This window comes from Bombina bombina, chromosome 2, assembly GCF_027579735.1.
Source record: "Bombina bombina isolate aBomBom1 chromosome 2, aBomBom1.pri, whole genome shotgun sequence".
NCBI classification, from domain to species: Eukaryota; Metazoa; Chordata; class Amphibia; order Anura; family Bombinatoridae; genus Bombina; species Bombina bombina.
In genome coordinates, this window is record NC_069500.1 from 105588677 (window position 1) to 105608094 (window position 19418).

The 19418-nt window shown below is 41.0% G+C and overlaps 1 protein-coding gene across 4 annotated transcripts in view; it reads right to left on the bottom strand.

Annotated features, from left to right (window-relative positions):
* NADK2 (NAD kinase 2, mitochondrial) overlaps positions 1-19418 on the bottom strand; it is a 329344-nt gene that overhangs the window by 187955 nt on the left and 121971 nt on the right. For all 4 annotated transcript variants that reach the window (XM_053701210.1, XM_053701209.1, XM_053701211.1 and 1 more), the window contains one exon: positions 5587-5675. In XM_053701210.1, coding sequence (XP_053557185.1) covers positions 5587-5675 — 89 coding nt within the window. The remainder of the gene's footprint in view (positions 1-5586; positions 5676-19418) is intronic.

Here is a 19418-nt window from a genome sequence, read left to right on the forward strand (position 1 = left end):
TGTTTGAATACATATATTTAGAACTTTATAAACAAAGTGCCCAACCATAGCTAGGAGTGTCACAGAAAATAAGACTTACTTACCCCAGGACACTCATCTACATATAGCAGATAGCCAAACCAGTACTGAAACGAGAATCAGTAGAGGTAATGGTATATATAAGAGTATATCGTCGATCTGAAAAGGGAGGTAAGAGATGAATCTCTACGACCGATAACAGAGAACCTATGAAATAGACCCCTTAGAAGGAGATCACTGCATTCAAATAGGCAATACTCTCCTCACATCCCTCTGACATTCACTGCACGCTGAGAGGAAAACCGGGCTCCAACTTGCTGCGGAGCGCATATCAACGTAGAATCTAGCACAAACTTACTTCACCACCTCCATCGGAGGCAAAGTTTGTAAAACTGAATTGTGGGTGTGGTGAGGGGTGTATTTATAGGCATTTTAAGGTTTGGGAAACTTTGCCCCTCCTGGTAGGAATGTATATCCCATACGTCACTAGCTCATGGACTCTTGCTAATTACATGAAAGAAAACTGGGAAAGACCTCAACAAGCAAACAATTTGGAAATGACGTCATCCCCTCATGTCTAATGAGGTGAGCCATTCGAATTAGAATACTGCGGAATACTGCGGATTCCCGTACCCGCTAAGGATAGGATCCTCTAAGAACTCAAAAACATGTCTAAGTAAAACGCAAAGACGTGCTATTTTGTAACGAAAGGCACAACACTCAGGGACAGCTACATCCGCAGGGAACTGTATAGGCCCACCCAAGTCCGGAAGACCCGGGACGATCGGGCACGAGCACAAACGCAAATAAACGTCTGGACTTTGCAGGCGTATAATTGCCAAAAATATGTGAAGGCGAAAACGAGCTGCAACCTCTGGGGGGGGGGGGACAAGCCGCTCTGTAAGGAGGGATAAACATAATCTGGGTTACCCGCATGTGTAGTAGTAGGGAGCAGTAGGGAACTCGCCTCTCAGAGGGCAGAACCCCCAGAGGCGTAATATATATATATATATATATATATATATATATATATATATATATATATATATATATATATATATATATATATATATATATATATATATATATATATATATATATATATATATATATATATATATATACACATATACACACACACATGCATACACACACACACAGAAAACCCAGCACTCACTTACAAGCTCTCAGCTAAGATTTAAAAGCAAAAATGGAAAGGTTAGTTACCGCATCTGGCCAAATGGGACAAGCCCAGGTACCTCGTCAAGGTCCTTTCCAATACCTGGGACCCTAAAACAGCCACACAATGCAAGCTTTCAAATCCAAACAAACTGGGAACAAGGGAAGGGTGCACAGGAATATGTAATCACCCTAGACATATACAAAACACGGAAGGGAACGACACTCTCATACTGGACCGGGTACATATCCCATGACCCTGCAACATGCTCAGCCCTGGGTGCCACTGGCACTCACAGGAAGCTGTGCTGTTCCCAGAGTCACAGGCAGTTAACCCCAGTTATATAATATATTCCTGTGCACCCTTCCCTTGTTCCCAGTTTGTTTGGATTTAAAGAAAAAATAGGTATTCAAAGGCTGTATGTGGCTTAGAAAATGGGAGCAAAAGGAAAACAAAGTTCCCAATTAACAAACTTCAGGATACGGTAGCTCGGCAGTCAATGTGGGCTAAACACAAGCACTGTGAGACAGCTTGTACAGGCACTCACGGAATCCACTGAGGGAACGTGAAGGGGGAATCCTCTCTCCTGGTCTGCACAGTCACCGCCGCACTCCAGGAAAACAGGGGAAGTAGATCCACCTCGCAATCACCAAGTCCGCGTCCGTATGGTAGCTGTAAGCCCAGCACGTCTAGGAGTTGGACAATGCCGCTCCGCCAACCTGTGATGTTGTTTCAGCTCCGGCTCTGTTGTAGGTAGTGATAGGCTCAAGTGAGATATCGAGATCAATAGTAACACTCCAATAACTGTTCGTGCAGCAAATCGGCTTTAAAAAAGGGGAAATGAATTTCAATGCTATTAATGAAAAAAGCCTCCAATGCCGTAAAATAAAAAGTCCAATCTTTAATGGTCAAGTTAAAAAGTAGAACAGAGATTTAGTAACAAGCGTATGACATGTTTCGGCCAATGGCCTTAATCTTAGACATAAGCTTAGTAGAAAATACCGCCAATATTTAAAAGCAATACTAAAATTCTATTGGATACTCCTAATTGTACTAATATGCATAGCAGCTGTAATTGAATACACATATTGCAAAAGGGATATATACGAATGGTCAAACATACATAGTGTTATAACACTTATTTAGTGGCACAGAAAGAGAAAACTGAACTTATTATATAAGGGAAAAGCATATATATGTATGGGTTTCTTTTCTTCTCAAAACCTTAATACATTGTGTTACCTCAGATAACTGCAAGAAGATTGTGAAATGAATAAAATTCAGAAAGAGTAGCAAAGTGATAAAAATTGCAAAACATGGAGATGAAGAGATACAATTTAGTACTTAATACGTTACAAACATATGGACAGAATATGATACCGAAATATTAAAATGAAAGTACATATCTAAGCTCACATATAATGCGAAACACTTATAAAACCTACTAATACTAACTGAGATTTTAAACTTAAACTTGATGTGTATTTAGATATCGGATGCAATGATATCCTATGAGGATTTTTATTCACATAACGGTCAACTTGCTTATTTATCCAGTAATACAGCACTTTAGTTATTTACAGTAAAGAAGTAGATACTAGTAAACATTTATAAGTTGAATTGTACTAAAGTGCCTATACGTATGGGATCATACTCCATAGCAGTAAGGATGAAGATACAATAGTACAATGTCAAACCATAAATATATATCACAGGAAAATTTATAAATACATGATATGACTAGATATATTATTCCCAAAAATTCACATCATCATATAGGGAATTAAATCCCTTGGGAAGGAGTGATTCTAAGGTGAAAATCCAAAATGCCTCCTATTTAAGGAGGGCTTTGTTCATATAACCACCTCTAGGGGGTGCTCTCACTTGTTCAATAACCATCAATTTAAAGGTTACATTTGTGCTGTTATGTTTTTGTATGAAATGTTTTACCATTTCAGAGCAGGGACCTGATCTGTTAATATCTGACAAATGTTGTCTGATGCGTTCCCTAACTTCCCTAGAGGTACAACCTACATATTGAATCTACATCCTTTTTCAACTGTTGTTACCAAACCTTCATCGGCTTTCAACATTGGTATATGCCTGCGAACAATTTTACAAATATCCTTATAGTCGGATGAATATTGTGTAACAAAAGTTACTTGTTCATCCTTGGTTTGTTTGTGTTTTGGTTTATCTAATAGTAGTAATTTCCTGTCAATACTATCCACTTCTAATTTAGCTTTTTGTATTGCTTAAGTTTTATAGCCTCTTTGTTAGATCTTTACTCTGAGTTATATATTCAGAATTATCAGTGCAATTTCTTTTGGCCCTGATAAACTGACCTTTGGCGATAGCATAAGGGACTTTAGGAGGATAATTACTTTTTCCATGAAGAAGTGTATTTCCAGATATAGGTTTCCTGTATATCATGGATTTTATTTAATTGGTCCCAGGTATATTACTCAATTGTAAGTCAAGAAAATTTATGGTAGATTTATTAGATTCAAAAGTGAATTTCAAATCCCATTCATTAGTATTGAGATATTTTAGAAAGTTATCTATGTTGGAGGGACTACCACTCCAAATGAGTATCAAATTATCTATATAACGATAACTTTTAATTGATTGTACATAAGGGTTAGTGTCCCCATAAATCATAGTCATTTCCCACCATCCCATTACAAAATTGGCGTATGAGGGCGCAAATTTGGCCCCCATCGCCGTCCCTTGTAACTGAAGGTAATAGGAGTCTTCAAATTTGAAATAATTTTATTCATTTCACAATCTTCTTGCAGTTATCTGAGGCAACACAATGTATTAAGGTTTTGAGAAGAAAAGAAACCCATACATATATATGCTTTTCCCTTATATAATAAGTTCAGTTTTCTCTTTCTGTGCCACTAGTGTTATAACACTATGTATTTTCGGCCATTCGTATATATCCCTTTTGCAATATGTGTATTCAATTACAGCTGCTATGCATATTAGTACAATTAGGAGTATCCAATAGAATTTTAGTATTGCTTTTAAATATTGGCGGTATTTTCTACTAAGCTTATTTCTACTAAGCTTATATTTACAGTTGCCGATATTGTTAGACCACACTTGACACACGGACCCAGTGCGGCTTATCACCGGTATTGTCCCAGTCTGACAGCTGGTATGTTTAATTCCCTAAAGTTGTGCCGCTGTTTGATTTAGGTTATTTGTACACCTAGTAACTTATCAGGCTCTTTTTGAACTGAAGATGTATTTTACTGTATGGTTTCAACAATATTTAACTGTTGCATATATTTTTTCATAGACTTTGAAAGTGGAGAGGTATCTACTCTTTACACAGGAGCCGTTATGGACTTGATGTTACCACTCTCTAGCAAATTTGTAGTAATTTTTTGCAATCTTTTTTTTTTAATAATTTTTAAAAATTTTCATATATTTTATATTATTTAAAATTGTATGCACAGTTGTTAAGGGAACTTACTATTTATGACCACACGTTGGACGCATTGGATATTGCACAAGTGTCAAGGATTAACAGGTGAACACACGGTAAAATATTTTTATCACATCATGTTATCCTGCAACATTAAAAGTGATGCAGCATAGCTCTAAAAAGTGGAGTAGAAACTATCACCCGAACATCTCTTATGTAAAAAAAATATTTTACCTCAACATTTTCTCAGTAGCCACATCCAATTGTAAAGGGTTTTTCTGCACCCAATCAGGATGCTAGTCCCAGGACCTGCAATGGAAAGTGCACCTGGCATGTGCAAGCGCAGTTATTTGCCTATTCAGTGTAAGGAAATTTACTATGAAATCTTGCAAGATTTAGGTAAAATCTCATGCTGATGTGGATTGGCTATATTTTTTCCCCAACCTGCAGCTGGACAGCAACTAAAGCATAACTGTTCACTGCACACTTACTATTGTGAGCTGAAGAGATATTGAGGTAAATTTTCTCTTTTTACATAGAGATGTTCATATTTTCTTGTCAGCTTTTCACAGTTATACTGCATCACTTAAAGGACCAGTAAATACAGTAGATTTGCATAATCAACACATGCATGATAAAAAGACAATGCAATAGCACTTAGTCTGAACTTCAAACGAGTTTTAGATTTTTTTTCTGACAAAATTCAAAGTTATGTCTATTTTCCACTCCTCCTGTATCACGTGACTAACTGTGCACATTTTGTTAATGGAAGTAAATTGGAAAGTTGTTTAAAATTGCATGCCCTATCTAAATCGTTAAAGTTTAATTTTGAATTTAGTATCCCTTTAAGTGATTTAGCATACATGTATTATGTCATTATACTGAATCAATTTACTCCAAATGTATTTCATATAACAATTGAATAATAACAATTTCTGGTATATATTCTTACCGTAAGCTCTCTACAATATGTTCTACATTTTCTGTATGGATATTATGTCTCTGTAACAGACCGTGGTAGCTTGAACCTTTTAATGCAAGCTGTAAAAATATAAAGAAAGAACTTACTTAAAAGGAATATTTATATATATAAAAAAAATATATATATACAGAAATATCAGTAAAAAGGAGACATTATTATTGTGTTTATTTTTTACAATATTAAATATTATTGGGGGAAAAAGAAAAAACAAACAAACCCCAAAATAGTCGTCTTCATCTGTCATTTACAATGAGGACAAGTGACATTTAGATTTCATGAGGCAGTAGAAAATTCCCATGTAAGCCTTCTATAAGGCCGGCATAAAAACATAATTTCTTTCATGTAATTAGCAAGAGTCCATGAGCTAGTGACGTATGGGATATACATTCCTACCAGGACGGGCAAAGTTTCCCAAACCTCAAAATGCCTATAAATACACCCCTCACCACACCCACAAATCAGTTTTACAAACTTTGCCTCCTATGGAGGTGGTGAAGTTTGTGCTCCGCAGTAGGTTGGAGCCCGGTTTTCCTCTCAGCGTGCAGTGAATGTCAGAGGGATGTGAAGAGAGTATTGCCTATTTGAATTCAATGATCTCCTTCTACGGGGTCTATTTCATAGGTTCTCTGTTATCGGTCGTAGAGATTCATCTCTTACCTCCCTTTTCAGATCGACGATAATATAATTTATGCTTACCTGATAAATTCATTTCTCCTGTAGTGTAGTCAGTCCACGGGTCATCCATTACTTATGGGATTATAACTCCTCCCTAACAGGAAGTGCAAGAGGATCACCCAAGCAGAGCTACTATATAGCTCCTCCCCTCTACGTCATATCCAGTCATTCGACCGAAACCATACGAGAAAGGAGAAACTATAGGGTGCAGTGGTGACTGGAGTTTAATTAAAATTTAGACCTGCCGTAAAAAACAGGGCGGGCCGTGGACTGACTACACTACAGGAGAAATGAATTTATCAGGTAAGCATAAATTATATTTTCTCCTGTTAAGTGTAGTCAGTCCACGGGTCATCCATTACTTATGGGATACCAATACCAAAGCTAAAAGTACACGGATGACGGGAGGGACAGGCAGGATCTTTACACAGAAGGAACCACTGCCTGTAGAACCTTTCTCCCAAAAACAGCCTCCGAAGAAGCAAAAGTGTCAAATTTGTAAAATTTTGAAAAAGTGTGAAGTGAAGACCAAGTTGTAGCCTTGCAAATCTGTTCAACAGAGGCCTCATTCTTAAAGGCCCAAGTGGAAGCCACAGCTCTAGTAGAAAGAGCTGTAATCCTTTCAGGAGGCTGCTGTCCAGCAGTCTCATAGGCTAAACGTATTATGCTACGAAGCCAAAAAGAGAGAGAGGTAGCCGAAGCTTTTTGACCTCTCCTCTGTCCAGAATAAACGACAAACAGGGAAGAAGTTTGACGAAAATCTTTAGTTGCCTGCAAATAAAATTTCAGGGCACGGACGACGTCCAGATTGTGCAAAAGTCGTTCCTTCTTTGAAGAAGGGTTAGGGCACAATGATGGAACAACAATCTCTTGATTGATATTCTTGTTAGTGACTACCTTAGGTAAGAACCCAGGTTTAGTACGCAGAACTACCTTGTCTGAATGAAAAATCAGATAAGGAGAATCACAATGTAAGGCCGATAACTCAGAGACTCTTCGAGCCGAGGAAATAGCCATTAAAAACAGAACTTTCCAAGATAACAGCTTGATATCGATGGAATGAAGGGGTTCAAACGGAACACCTTGCAGAACGTTAAGAACTAAGTTTAAGCTCCACGGCGGAGCAACAGTCTTAAACACAGGCTTAATCCTAGCCAAAGCCTGACAAAAAGCCTGAACGTCTGGAACTTCTGCCAGACGTTTGTGTAAAAGGATAGGCAGAGCTGAAATCTGTCCCTTTAATGAACTAGCAGATAAACCCTTTTCTAAACCCTGTTGTAGAAAAGACAATATCCTAGGAATCCTAACCTTACTCCATGAGTAACTCTTGGATTCGCACCAATATAAGTATTTACGCCATATTTTATGGTAAATTTTCCTGGTAACAGGTTTCCTAGCCTGTATTAAGGTATCAATCACTGACTCCGAGAAGCCACGCTTTGATAGAATCAAGCGTTCAATCTCCATGCAGTCAGCCTCAGAGAAATTAGATTTGGATGTTTGAAAGGACCCTGAATCAGAAGGTCCTGTCTCAGAGGCAGAGACCATGGTGGACAGGACGACATGTCCACTAGATCTGCATACCAGGTCCTGCGTGGCCACGCAGGCGCTATTAGAATCACTGATGCTCTCTCCTGTTTGATCCTGGCAATCAATCGAGGAAGCATCGGGAAAGGTGGAAACACATAAGCCATGTTGAAGACCCAAGGTGCTGTCAGAGCATCTATCAGCACCGCTCCCGGGTCCCTGGACCTGGATCCGTAACAAGGAAGCTTGGCGTTCTGGCGAGACGCCATGAGATCCAGATCTGGTTTGCCCCAATGATGAAGCAGTTGGGCAAACACCTCCGGATGAAGTTCCCACTCCCCCGGATGAAAGGTCTGGCGACTTAGAAAATCCGCCTCCCAGTTCTCCACGCCTGGGATGTGGATCGCTGACAGGTGGCAAGAGTGAGACTCTGCCCAGCGAATTATCTTTGAGACTTCCATCATCGCTAGGGAACTCCTTGTTCCTCCTTGATGGTTGATGTAAGCCACAGTCGTGATGTTGTCTGACTGAAACCTGATGAACCTCAGAGTTGCTAACTGAGGCCAAGCCAGAAGAGCATTGAAAATTGCTCTTAATTCCAGAATGTTTATTGGAAGGAGTCTCTCCTCCTGAGTCCATGATCCCTGAGCCTTCAGGGAATTCCAGACTGCGCCCCAACCTAGAAGGCTGGCTTCTGTTGTTACAATCGTCCAATCTGGCCTGCGGAAGGGCATCCCCTTGGACAGATGTGGCCGAGAAAGCCACCATAGAAGAGAATCTCTGGTCCCTTGATCCAGATTTAGCAGAGGGGACAAATCTGAGTAATCCCCATTCCACTGACTTAGCATGCACAATTGCAGCGGTATGAGATGCAGGCGCGCAAATGGTACTATGTCCATTGCCGCTACCATTAAGCCGATTACCTCCATGCACTGAGCCACTGACGGGTGTTGAATGGAATGAAGGACACGGCAAGCATTTAGAAGTTTTGATAACCTGTCCTCCGTCAGGTAAATTTTCATTTCTACAGAATCTATAAGAGTCCCTAGAAAGGGAACTCTTGTGAGTGGCAATAGAGAACTCTTTTCTACGTTCACCTTCCACCCATGTGACCTTAGAAATGCCAGAACTAACTCTGTATGAGACTTGGCAGTTTGGAAACTTGACGCTTGTATCAGAATGTCGTCTAGGTACGGAGCTACCGCTATGCCTCGCGGTCTTAGTACCGCCAGAAGAGAGCCCAGAACCTTTGTAAAGATTCTTGGAGCCGTAGCTAACCCGAAGGGAAGAGCTACAAACTGGTAATGCCTGTTTAGGAAGGCAAATCTTAGATACCGGTAATGATCCTTGTGAATCGGTATGTGAAGGTAGGCATCCTTTAAATCCACTGTGGTCATGTACTGACCCTCTTGGATCATGGGTAAGATGGTTCGAATAGTTTCCATTTTGAACGATGGAACTCTTAGGAATTTGTTTAGGATCTTTAAGTCCAAGATTGGTCTGAAGGTTCCCTCTTTTTTGGGAACCACAAACAGATTTGAATAGAATCCTTGCCTGTGTTCCGACCGCAGTACTGGGTGGATCACTCCCATTAGTAAGAGGTCTTGTACACAGCGTAGAAACGCCTCTTTCTTTATCTGGTTTGCTGATAACCTTGAAAGATGAAATCTCCCTTGTGGAGGAGAAGCTTTGAAGTCCAGAAGATATCCCTGATATATGATTTCCAACGCCCAGGGATCCTGGACATCTCTTGCCCAAGCCTGGGCAAAGAGAGAAAGTATGCCCCCCACTATATCCGTTTCCGGATCGGGGGCCCTCACTTCATGCTGTCTTAGGGGCAGCAGCAGGTTTTCTGGCCTGCTTGCCCTTGTTCCAGGACTGGTTAGGTCTCCAGCCCTGTCTGTAGCGAGCAACAGTTCCTTCCTGTCTTGGAGCGGAGGAAGTTGATGCTGCTCCTGCCTTGAAGTTACGAAAGGCACGAAAATTAGACTGTTTAGCCTTTGGTTTGGCCCTGTCTTGAGGCAGGGCATGGCCCTTACCTCCAGTAATGTCAGCAATAATTTCTTTCAAGCCGGGCCCGAATAATGTCTGCCCTTTGAAAGGAATATTAAGCAATTTAGATTTAGAAGTCACATCAGCTGACCAGGATTTAAGCCACAGCGCTCTGCGCGCTTGAATGGCGAATCTGGAGTTCTTAGCCGTAAGTTTGGTTAAGTGTACTACGGCATCAGAAATAAATGAATTAGCTAGCTTAAGGGCTTTAAGCTTGTTCATAATCTCATCCAATGGAGCTGTGCTAAGGGTCTCTTCCAGAGACTCAAACCAGAATGCCGCCGCAGCAGTGACAGGAGCGATGCATGCAAGGGGTTGTAATATAAAACCTTGCTGAACAAACATTTTCTTAAGGTAACCCTCTAACTTTTTATCCATTGGATCTGAAAAAGCACAGCTATCCTCCACCGGGATAGTGGTGCGCTTAGCCAGAGTAGAAACTGCTCCTTCCACCTTAGGGACCGTCTGCCATAGGTCCCGTGTGGTGGCGTCTATTGGAAACATTTTTCTAAATATAGGAGGGGGTGAAAAGGGCACACCGGGTCTATCCCACTCCTTGTTAACAATTTCTGTAAGCCTTTTAGGTATAGGAAAAACGTCAGTACACGCCGGTACCGCAAAAACATAATTTATGCTTACCTGATAAATTCCTTTCTTCTGTTGTGTGATCAGTCCACGGGTCATCATTACTTCTGGGATATAACTCCTCCCCAACAGGAAATGCAAGAGGATTCACCCAGCAGAGCTGCATATAGCTCCTCCCCTCTACGTCAGTCCCAGTCATTCGACCAAGAATCAACGAGAAAGGAGTAACCAAGGGTGAAGTGGTGACTGGAGTATAATTTAAAAGATATTTACCTGCCTTAAAACAGGGCGGGCCGTGGACTGATCACACAACAGAAGAAAGGAATTTATCAGGTAAGCATAAATTATGTTTTCTTCTGTTATGTGTGATCAGTCCACGGGTCATCATTACTTCTGGGATACCAATACCAAAGCAAAAGTACACGGATGACGGGAGGGATAGGCAGGCTCATTATATAGAAGGAACCACTGCCTGAAGAACCTTTCTCCCAAAAATAGCCTCCGAAGAAGCAAAAGTGTCAAATTTGTAAAATTTGGAAAAAGTATGAAGCGAAGACCAAGTTGCAGCCTTGCAAATCTGTTCAACAGAGGCCTCATTCTTAAAGGCCCAAGTGGAAGCCACAGCTCTAGTGGAGTGAGCTGTAATTCTTTCAGGAGGCTGCTGACCAGCAGTCTCATAGGCTAAACGTATTATGCTACGAAGCCAAAAAGAGAGAGAGGTAGCAGAAGCTTTTTGACCTCTCCTCTGTCCAGAATAAACGACAAACAGGGAAGAAGTTTGGCGAAAATCTTTAGTTGCCTGCAAGTAGAACTTGAGGGCACGAACTACATCCAGATTGTGTAGAAGACGTTCCTTCTTTGAAGAAGGATTTGGACACAAGGATGGAACAACAATCTCTTGATTGATATTCCTGTTAGTAACTACCTTAGGTAAGAACCCAGGTTTAGTACGCAGAACTACCTTGTCTGAGTGAAAAATCAGATAAGGAGAATCACAATGTAAGGCTGATAACTCAGAGACTCTTCGAGCCGAGGAAATAGCCATTAAAAACAGAACTTTCCAAGATAACAATTTTATATCAATGGAATGAAGGGGTTCAAATGGAACACCCTGTAAAACGTTAAGAACTAAGTTTAAACTCCATGGCGGAGCAACAGCTTTAAACACAGGCTTGATCCTAGCTAAAGCCTGACAAAAAGCCTGGACGTCTGGATTTTCTGACAGACGCCTGTGTAATAAGATGGACAGAGCTGAAATCTGTCCCTTTAATGAACTAGCTGATAAACCCTTTTCTAACCCTTCTTGTAGAAAGGACAATATCCTAAAGATCCTAACCTTACTCCATGAGTAATGTTTGGATTCGCACCAGTATAGGTATTTACGCCATATTTTATGGTAAATCTTTCTGGTAACAGGCTTCCTAGCCTGTATCAGGGTATCAATAACCGACTCAGAAAAACCACGTTTTGATAAAATCAAACGTTCAATTTCCAAGCAGTCAGCTTCAGAGAAGTTAGATTTTGATGTTTGAATGGACCCTGTATCAGAAGGTCCTGTCTTAGAGGTAGAGACCAAGGCGGACAGGATGACATGTCCACTAGATCTGCATACCAAGTCCTGCGTGGCCATGCAGGCGCTATTAGAATCACTGATGCTCTCTCCTGCTTGATTTTGGCAATCAATCGAGGAAGCAGCGGAAAGGGTGGAAACACATAAGCCATCCCGAAGTTCCAAGGTGCTGTCAAAGCATCTATCAGAACCGCTCCCGGATCCCTGGATCTGGACCCGTAGCGAGGAAGTTTGGCGTTCTGGCGAGACGCCATGAGATCTATCTCTGGTTTGCCCCAACGTCGAAGTATTTGGGCAAAGACCTCCGGATGAAGTTCCCACTCCCCCGGATGAAAAGTCTGGCGACTCAAGAAATCCGCCTCCCAGTTCTCCACTCCCGGGATGTGGATTGCTGACAGGTGGCAAGAGTGAGACTCTGCCCAGCGAATTATCTTTGATACTTCCACCATTGCTAGGGAGCTTCTTGTCCCTCCCTGATGGTTGATGTAAGCTACAGTCGTGATGTTGTCCGACTGAAACCTGATGAACCCCCGAGTTGTTAATTGGGGCCAAGCTAGAAGGGCATTGAGAACTGCTCTCAATTCCAGAATGTTTATTGGAAGGAGACTCTCCTCCTGATTCCATAGTCCCTGAGCCTTCAGAGAATTCCAGACAGCGCCCCAACCTAGTAGGCTGGCGTCTGTTGTTACAATTGTCCAGTCTGGCCTGCTGAATGGCATCCCCCTGGACAGGTGTGGCCGATGAAGCCACCATAGAAGAGAATTTCTGGTCTCTTGATTCAGATTCAGAGTAGGGGACAAATCTGAGTAATCCCCATTCCACTGACTTAGCATGCATAATTGCAGAGGTCTGAGGTGTAGGCGTGCAAAAGGTACTATGTCCATTGCCGCTACCATTAAGCCGATCACCTCCATGCATTGAGCTACTGACGGGTGTTGAATGGAATGAAGGACACGGCATGCATTTTGAAGCTTTGTTAACCTGTCCTCTGTCAGGTAAATCTTCATTTCTACAGAATCTATAAGAGTCCCCAAGAATGGAACTCTTGTGAGAGGAAAAAGAGAACTCTTCTTTTCGTTCACTTTCCATCCATGCGACCTTAGAAATGCCAGAACTAACTCTGTATGAGACTTGGCAGTTTGAAAGCTTGAAGCTTGTATTAGAATGTCGTCTAGGTATGGAGCTACCGAAATCCCTCGCGGTCTTAGTACCGCCAGAAGGGCACCCAGAACCTTTGTGAAGATTCTTGGAGCCGTAGCCAATCCGAATGGAAGAGCTACAAACTGGTAGTGCCTGTCTAAGAAGGCAAACCTTAGATATCGGTGATGATCTTTGTGGATCGGTATGTGAAGGTAAGCATCCTTTAAATCCACTGTGGTCATGTACTGACCCTCTTGGATCATGGGTAAGATTGTCCGAATAGTTTCCATTTTGAACGATGGAACTCTTAGGAATTTGTTTAGAATCTTTAAATCTAAGATTGGCCTGAAAGTTCCCTCTTTCTTGGGAACCACAAACAGGTTTGAGTAGAACCCTTGTCCTTGTTCCGACCGCGGAACCGGATGGATCACTCCCATTATTAACAGATCTTGTACGCAGCGTAGAAACGCTTCTTTCTTTATCTGGTTTGTTGACAACCTTGACAGATGAAATCTCCCTCTTGGGGGAGATAATTTGAAATCTAGAAGGTATCCCTGAGATATGATCTCTAGTGCCCAGGGATCCTGAACATCTCTTGCCCAGGCCTGGGCGAAGAGAGAGAGTCTGCCCCCCACTAGATCCGGTCCCGGATCGGGGGCTCTCGGTTCATGCTGTCTTTGGGGCAGCAGCAGGTTTCCTGGCCTGCTTGCTCTTGTTCCAGGACTGGTTAGGCTTCCAGCCTTGCCTGTAACGAGCAACAGCTCCTTCCTGTTTTGGTGCAGTGGAGGTTGATGCTGCTCCTGTTTTGAAGTTCCGAAAGGGACGAAAATTAGACTGTCTAGCCTTAGCTTTGGCTTTGTCTTGAGGTAGGGCGTGGCCCTTACCTCCTGTAATGTCAGCGATAATCTCTTTCAAACCGGGCCCAAATAAAGACTGCCCCTTGAAAGGTATATTAAGTAATTTGGACTTAGAAGTAACATCAGCTGACCAGGATTTTAGCCACAGCGCCCTACGTGCCTGTATGGCGAATCCTGAGTTCTTAGCCGTAAGTTTGGTTAAATGTACTACGGCCTCCGAAATGAAGGAATTAGCTAGTTTAAGGACTCTAAGCCTGTCCGTAATGTCGTCTAGCGTAGATGAACTAAGGTTCTCTTCAAGCGACTCAATCCAAAATGCTGCCGCAGCCGTAATCGGCGCGATACATGCAAGGGGTTGTAATATAAAACCTTGTTGAACAAACATTTTCTTAAGGTAACCCTCTAATTTTTTATCCATTGGATCTGAGAAAGCACAGCTATCCTCCACCGGGATAGTGGTACGCTTAGCTAAAGTAGAAACTGCTCCCTCCACCTTGGGGACCGTTTGCCATAAGTCCCGAGTGGTGGCGTCTATTGGAAACATCTTTCTAAATATTGGAGGGGGTGAGAACGGCACACCGGGTCTATCCCACTCCTTAGTAACAATTTCAGTTAGTCTCTTAGGTATAGGAAAAACGTCAGTACTCGCCGGTACCGCAAAGTATTTATCCAACCTACACAGTTTCTCTGGTATTGCAACGGTGTTACAATCGTTGAGAGCTGCTAAGACCTCCCCTAGTAATACACGGAGGTTCTCCAATTTAAATTTAAAATTTGAAATATCTGAGTCCAATCTGTTTGGATCAGAACCGTCACCCACAGAATGAAGCTCTCCGTCCTCATGCTCTGCGAGCTGTGACGCAGTATCAGACATGGCCCTAGCATTGTCAGCGCACTCTGTTCTCACCCCAGAGTGATCACGCTTGCCTCTTAGTTCTGGTAATTTAGACAAAACTTCAGTCATAACAGTAGCCATATCTTGTAATGTTATCTGTAATGGCCGCCCAGATGTACTAGGCGCCAAAATATCACGCACCTCCCGGGCGGGAGATGCAGGTACTGCCGCGTGAGGCGAGTTAGTCGGCATAACTCTCCCCTCGCTGTTTGGTGAAATTTGTTCACATTGTACAGATTGACTTTTATTTAAAGTAGCATCAATACAGTTAGTACATAAATTTCTATTGGGCTCCACCTTGGCATTGGAACAAATGACACAGATATCTTCCTCTGAGTCAGACATGTTTACACACTAGCAAAAAACTTACAACTTGGTTATAATCTTTTTTAGCAAAACACGTACTGTGCCTCAAAGAGGTACTAACGATTAAATGACAGTTGAAATAATGAACTGAAAAACAGTTATAGCATCAAACTTTAAAATAACAAAACTTTTAGCAAAGGTTTGTTCCCATTAGTAAAATAACAATAATTAAATTTGACATAAAAAATACAAAGCAACGTTTTATTCACAGTCACTATAAGAATTCTCACAGCTCTGCTGAGAGAATTTACCTCCCTTCAAAGAAGTTTGAAGACCCCTGAGATCTATCAGAGATGAACCGGATCATGCAGGAAAAATAAAAGTAACTGACTGGTATTTTTTGATGCGTAGCAAAGAGCGCCAAAAACGGCCCCTCCCTCTCCCACACAGCAGTGAAGAGAAACGAAACTGTCACAATTAAAGCAAAAAAACTGCCAAGTGGAAAATAATGCCCAAATATTTATTCACACAGTACCTCAGCAATGTAAACGATTCTACATTCCAGCAAAAACGTTTAACATGATAAATAGTTATTAAAAAGGATTAGTGACCCTTAACAGAGTAGTTCCGGTGAAATACCATCCCCAGAATACTGAAGTGTATACATACATGTCATTTTAACGGTATGGCAGGATTTTCTCATCAATTCCATTCAGAAAATAAAAACTGCTACATACCTCAATGCAGATTCATCTGCCCGCTGTCCCCTGATCTGAAGCCTTTACCTCCCTCAGATGGCCGAGAACAGCAATATGATCTTAACTACTCCGGTTAAAATCATAGTAAAAAAACTCTGACAGATTCTTCCTCAAACTCTGCCAGAGAAGTAATAACACGCTCCGGTGCTATTTTAAAATAACAAACTTTTGATTGAAGTCATAAAAACTAAGTATAATCACCATAGTCCTCTCACACATCCTATCTAGTCGTTGGGTGCAAGAGAATGACTGGGACTGACGTAGAGGGGAGGAGCTATATGCAGCTCTGCTGGGTGAATCCTCTTGCATTTCCTGTTGGGGAGGAGTTATATCCCAGAAGTAATGATGACCCGTGGACTGATCACACATAACAGAAGAAATATTTATCCAGCCTACATACTTTCTCTGGAATTGCAACCGTGTTACAATCATTCAGAGCCGCTAATACCTCCCCTAGTAATACACGGAGGTTCTCAAGCTTAAATTTAAAATTTGAAATCTCTGAATCCAGTTTACTTGGATCAGATCCGTCACCTACAGAATGAAGCTCTCCGTCCTCATGTTCTGCAAATTGTGACGCAGTATCAGACATGGCTCTATTATTATCAGCGCACTCTGTTCTTACCCCAGAGTGATCGTGTTTACCCCTAAATTCTGGCAATTTAGATAGTACTTCAGTCATAACATTAGCCATGTCTTGCAAAGTGATTTGTATGGGCCGCCCTGATGTACTTGGCGCCACAATATCACGCACCTCCTGAGCGGGAGGCGAAGGTACTGACACGTGAGGAGAGTTAGTCGGCATAACTTCCCCCTCGTTGTCTGGTGATATTCTTTTAACATATAAAGTTTGACTTTTATTCAAAGTAACATCTATACATTGAGTGCACAAATTTCTATTGGGCTCCACATTGGCCTTTAAACATAGTGAACAAACAGATTCATCTGTGTCAGACATGTTTAAACAGACTAGCAATAACACTAGCAAGCTTGGAAAAAAACTTTTAAATAAATTTACAAGCTATATAAAAAACGCTACTGCGCCTTTAAGAAACATAAAAATGTGACACAGTTGAATTAACAATGAACCAAATATGTTAAAACAACCAAATTTTAACAGAAAATGTATAAAGTTAGCAGAGGATTGCACCCACCAGCAAAAGGATGATTAACCCCGTAATACCCAAAACGGATAACAGTTGAAATAAAAAATGTTTTTATCACAGTCAAACACACTGTCACAGGTCTGCTGTGACTGATTACCTCCCTCAAAACTAGTTTTGGAGACCCCTGGGCTCTGTAGAGACGTCCTGGATCATGGAGGAAGAAATAGGAAGACTGTGACTAAATTTTTACTACGCAATAAAGCGCTAAAATAGGCCCCTCCCACTCATATTACAACAGTGGGGAAGCTCAGTAAACTGTTTTTATGCAGAAAAAAACGACAGCCATGTGGTAAAAATCATGCCCATAAAGTTTTATCACCAAGTACCTCAGAAAAAACGATTAACATGCCAGTAAACGTTTTAAAATTGAAAATTATTAAGTGTTATTAATAAGCCTGCTGCTAGTCGCTTTCACTGCAGTGCAGGCTCAAATATTACTTTAATATTGACAGTATTTTCTTAGTGAAATTCCATTCCCCAGAAATACCTCAGAGTATACATACATACATATCAGCCTGATACCAGTCGCTACTACTACATTTAAGGCTGCACTTACATTACATCGGTATTAGCAGTATTTTCTCAGTTAATTCCATTCCTTAGAAAATAATTTACTGCACATACCTCCTTGCAGGTGGGCCCTGCATGCTATCCCCTGTTCTGAAGTTACCTCTCTCCTCAGAATGGCCGAGAACAGCAAGTGGATCTTAGTTACGACCGCTAAGATCATAGAAAACTCAGGCAGATTCTTCTTCTAATGCTGCCTGAGAACAAACAACACACTCCGGTGCCGTTTAAAATAACAAACTTTTGATTGAAGAAATAAAAACTAAGTTTAACACACCACAGTCCTCTCACACGTCCTATCTTTAGTTAGGTGCAAGAGAATGACTGGATATGACGTAGAGGGGAGGAGCTATATAGCAGCTCTGCTTGGGTGATCCTCTTGCACTTCCTGTTAGGGAGGAGTTATAATCCCATAAGTAATGGATGACCCGTGGACTGACTACACTTAACAGGAGAAATACTCTTATATATACCATTACCTCTACTGATTCTCGTTTCAGTACTGGTTTGGCTTTCTACTACATGTAGATGAGTGTCCTGGGGTAAGTAAGTCTTATTTTCTGTGACACTCTAAGCTATGGTTGGGCACTTTTGTATAAAGTTCTAAATATATGTATTCAAACATTTATTTGCCTTAACTCAGGATGTTCAATGTTCCTTATTTCAGTCAGTCAGTTTCATATTTGGGATAATGCATTTGAATAAATAATTTTTTTCCTACCTTAAAATTTGACTTTTTTTCCTGTGGGCTGTTAGGCTCGCGGGGGCTGAAAATGCTTCATTTTATTGCGTCATTCTTGGCGCGGACTTTTTTGGCGCAAAAAGTTTTTTCTGTTTCCGGCGTCATACGTGTCGCTGGAAGTTACGTCATTTTTTGACGTTTTTTTTGCGCCAAAAGTGTCGGCGTTCCGGATGTGGCGTCATTTTTGGCGCCAAAAGCATTTAGGCGCCAAATAATGTGGGCGTCTTTTTTGGCGCTAAAAAATATGGGCGTCATTTTTGTCTCCACATTATTTAAGTCTCATAATTTATTGCTTCTAGTTGCTAGAAGCTTGTTCACTGGCATTTTTTTCCCATTCCTGAAACTGTCATTTAAGGAATTTGATCAATTTTGCTTTATATGTTGTTTTCTCTATTACATATTGCAACATGTCCCAGATTGACACTGAGTTAGAAGATACTTCTGGAAAAACGCTGCCTGGTTTTGGAAATACCAAAGTTAAGTGCATCTGTTGTAAACTTGTGGTATCTGTTCCTCCAGCTGTTGTTTGTAATGAATGTCATGACAAACTTGTTAATGCAGATAATATTTCCTTTAGTAATGTTACATTACCTGTTGTGGTTCCATCAACATCTAATGCTCAGAGTGTTCCTGTTAACATAAGAGATTTTGTTTCTAAATCTATTAGGAAGGCTATGTTTGTTATTTCCCCTTCTAGTAAACGTAAAAGGTCTTTTAAAACTTCTCATTTTTCAGATGAATTTTTAAATGAACATCATCATTCTGATTCTGATAGTGGTTCCTCTGGTTCAGAGGATTCTGTCTCAGAGGTTGATGCTGATAAATATTCATATTTATTCAAAATGGAATTTATTCGTTCTTTACTTAAAGAGGTCTTAATTGCATTAGAAATAGAGGATTCTGGTCCTCTTGATACTAAATCTAAACGTTTAAATAAGGTTTTTAAATCTCCTGTAGTTATT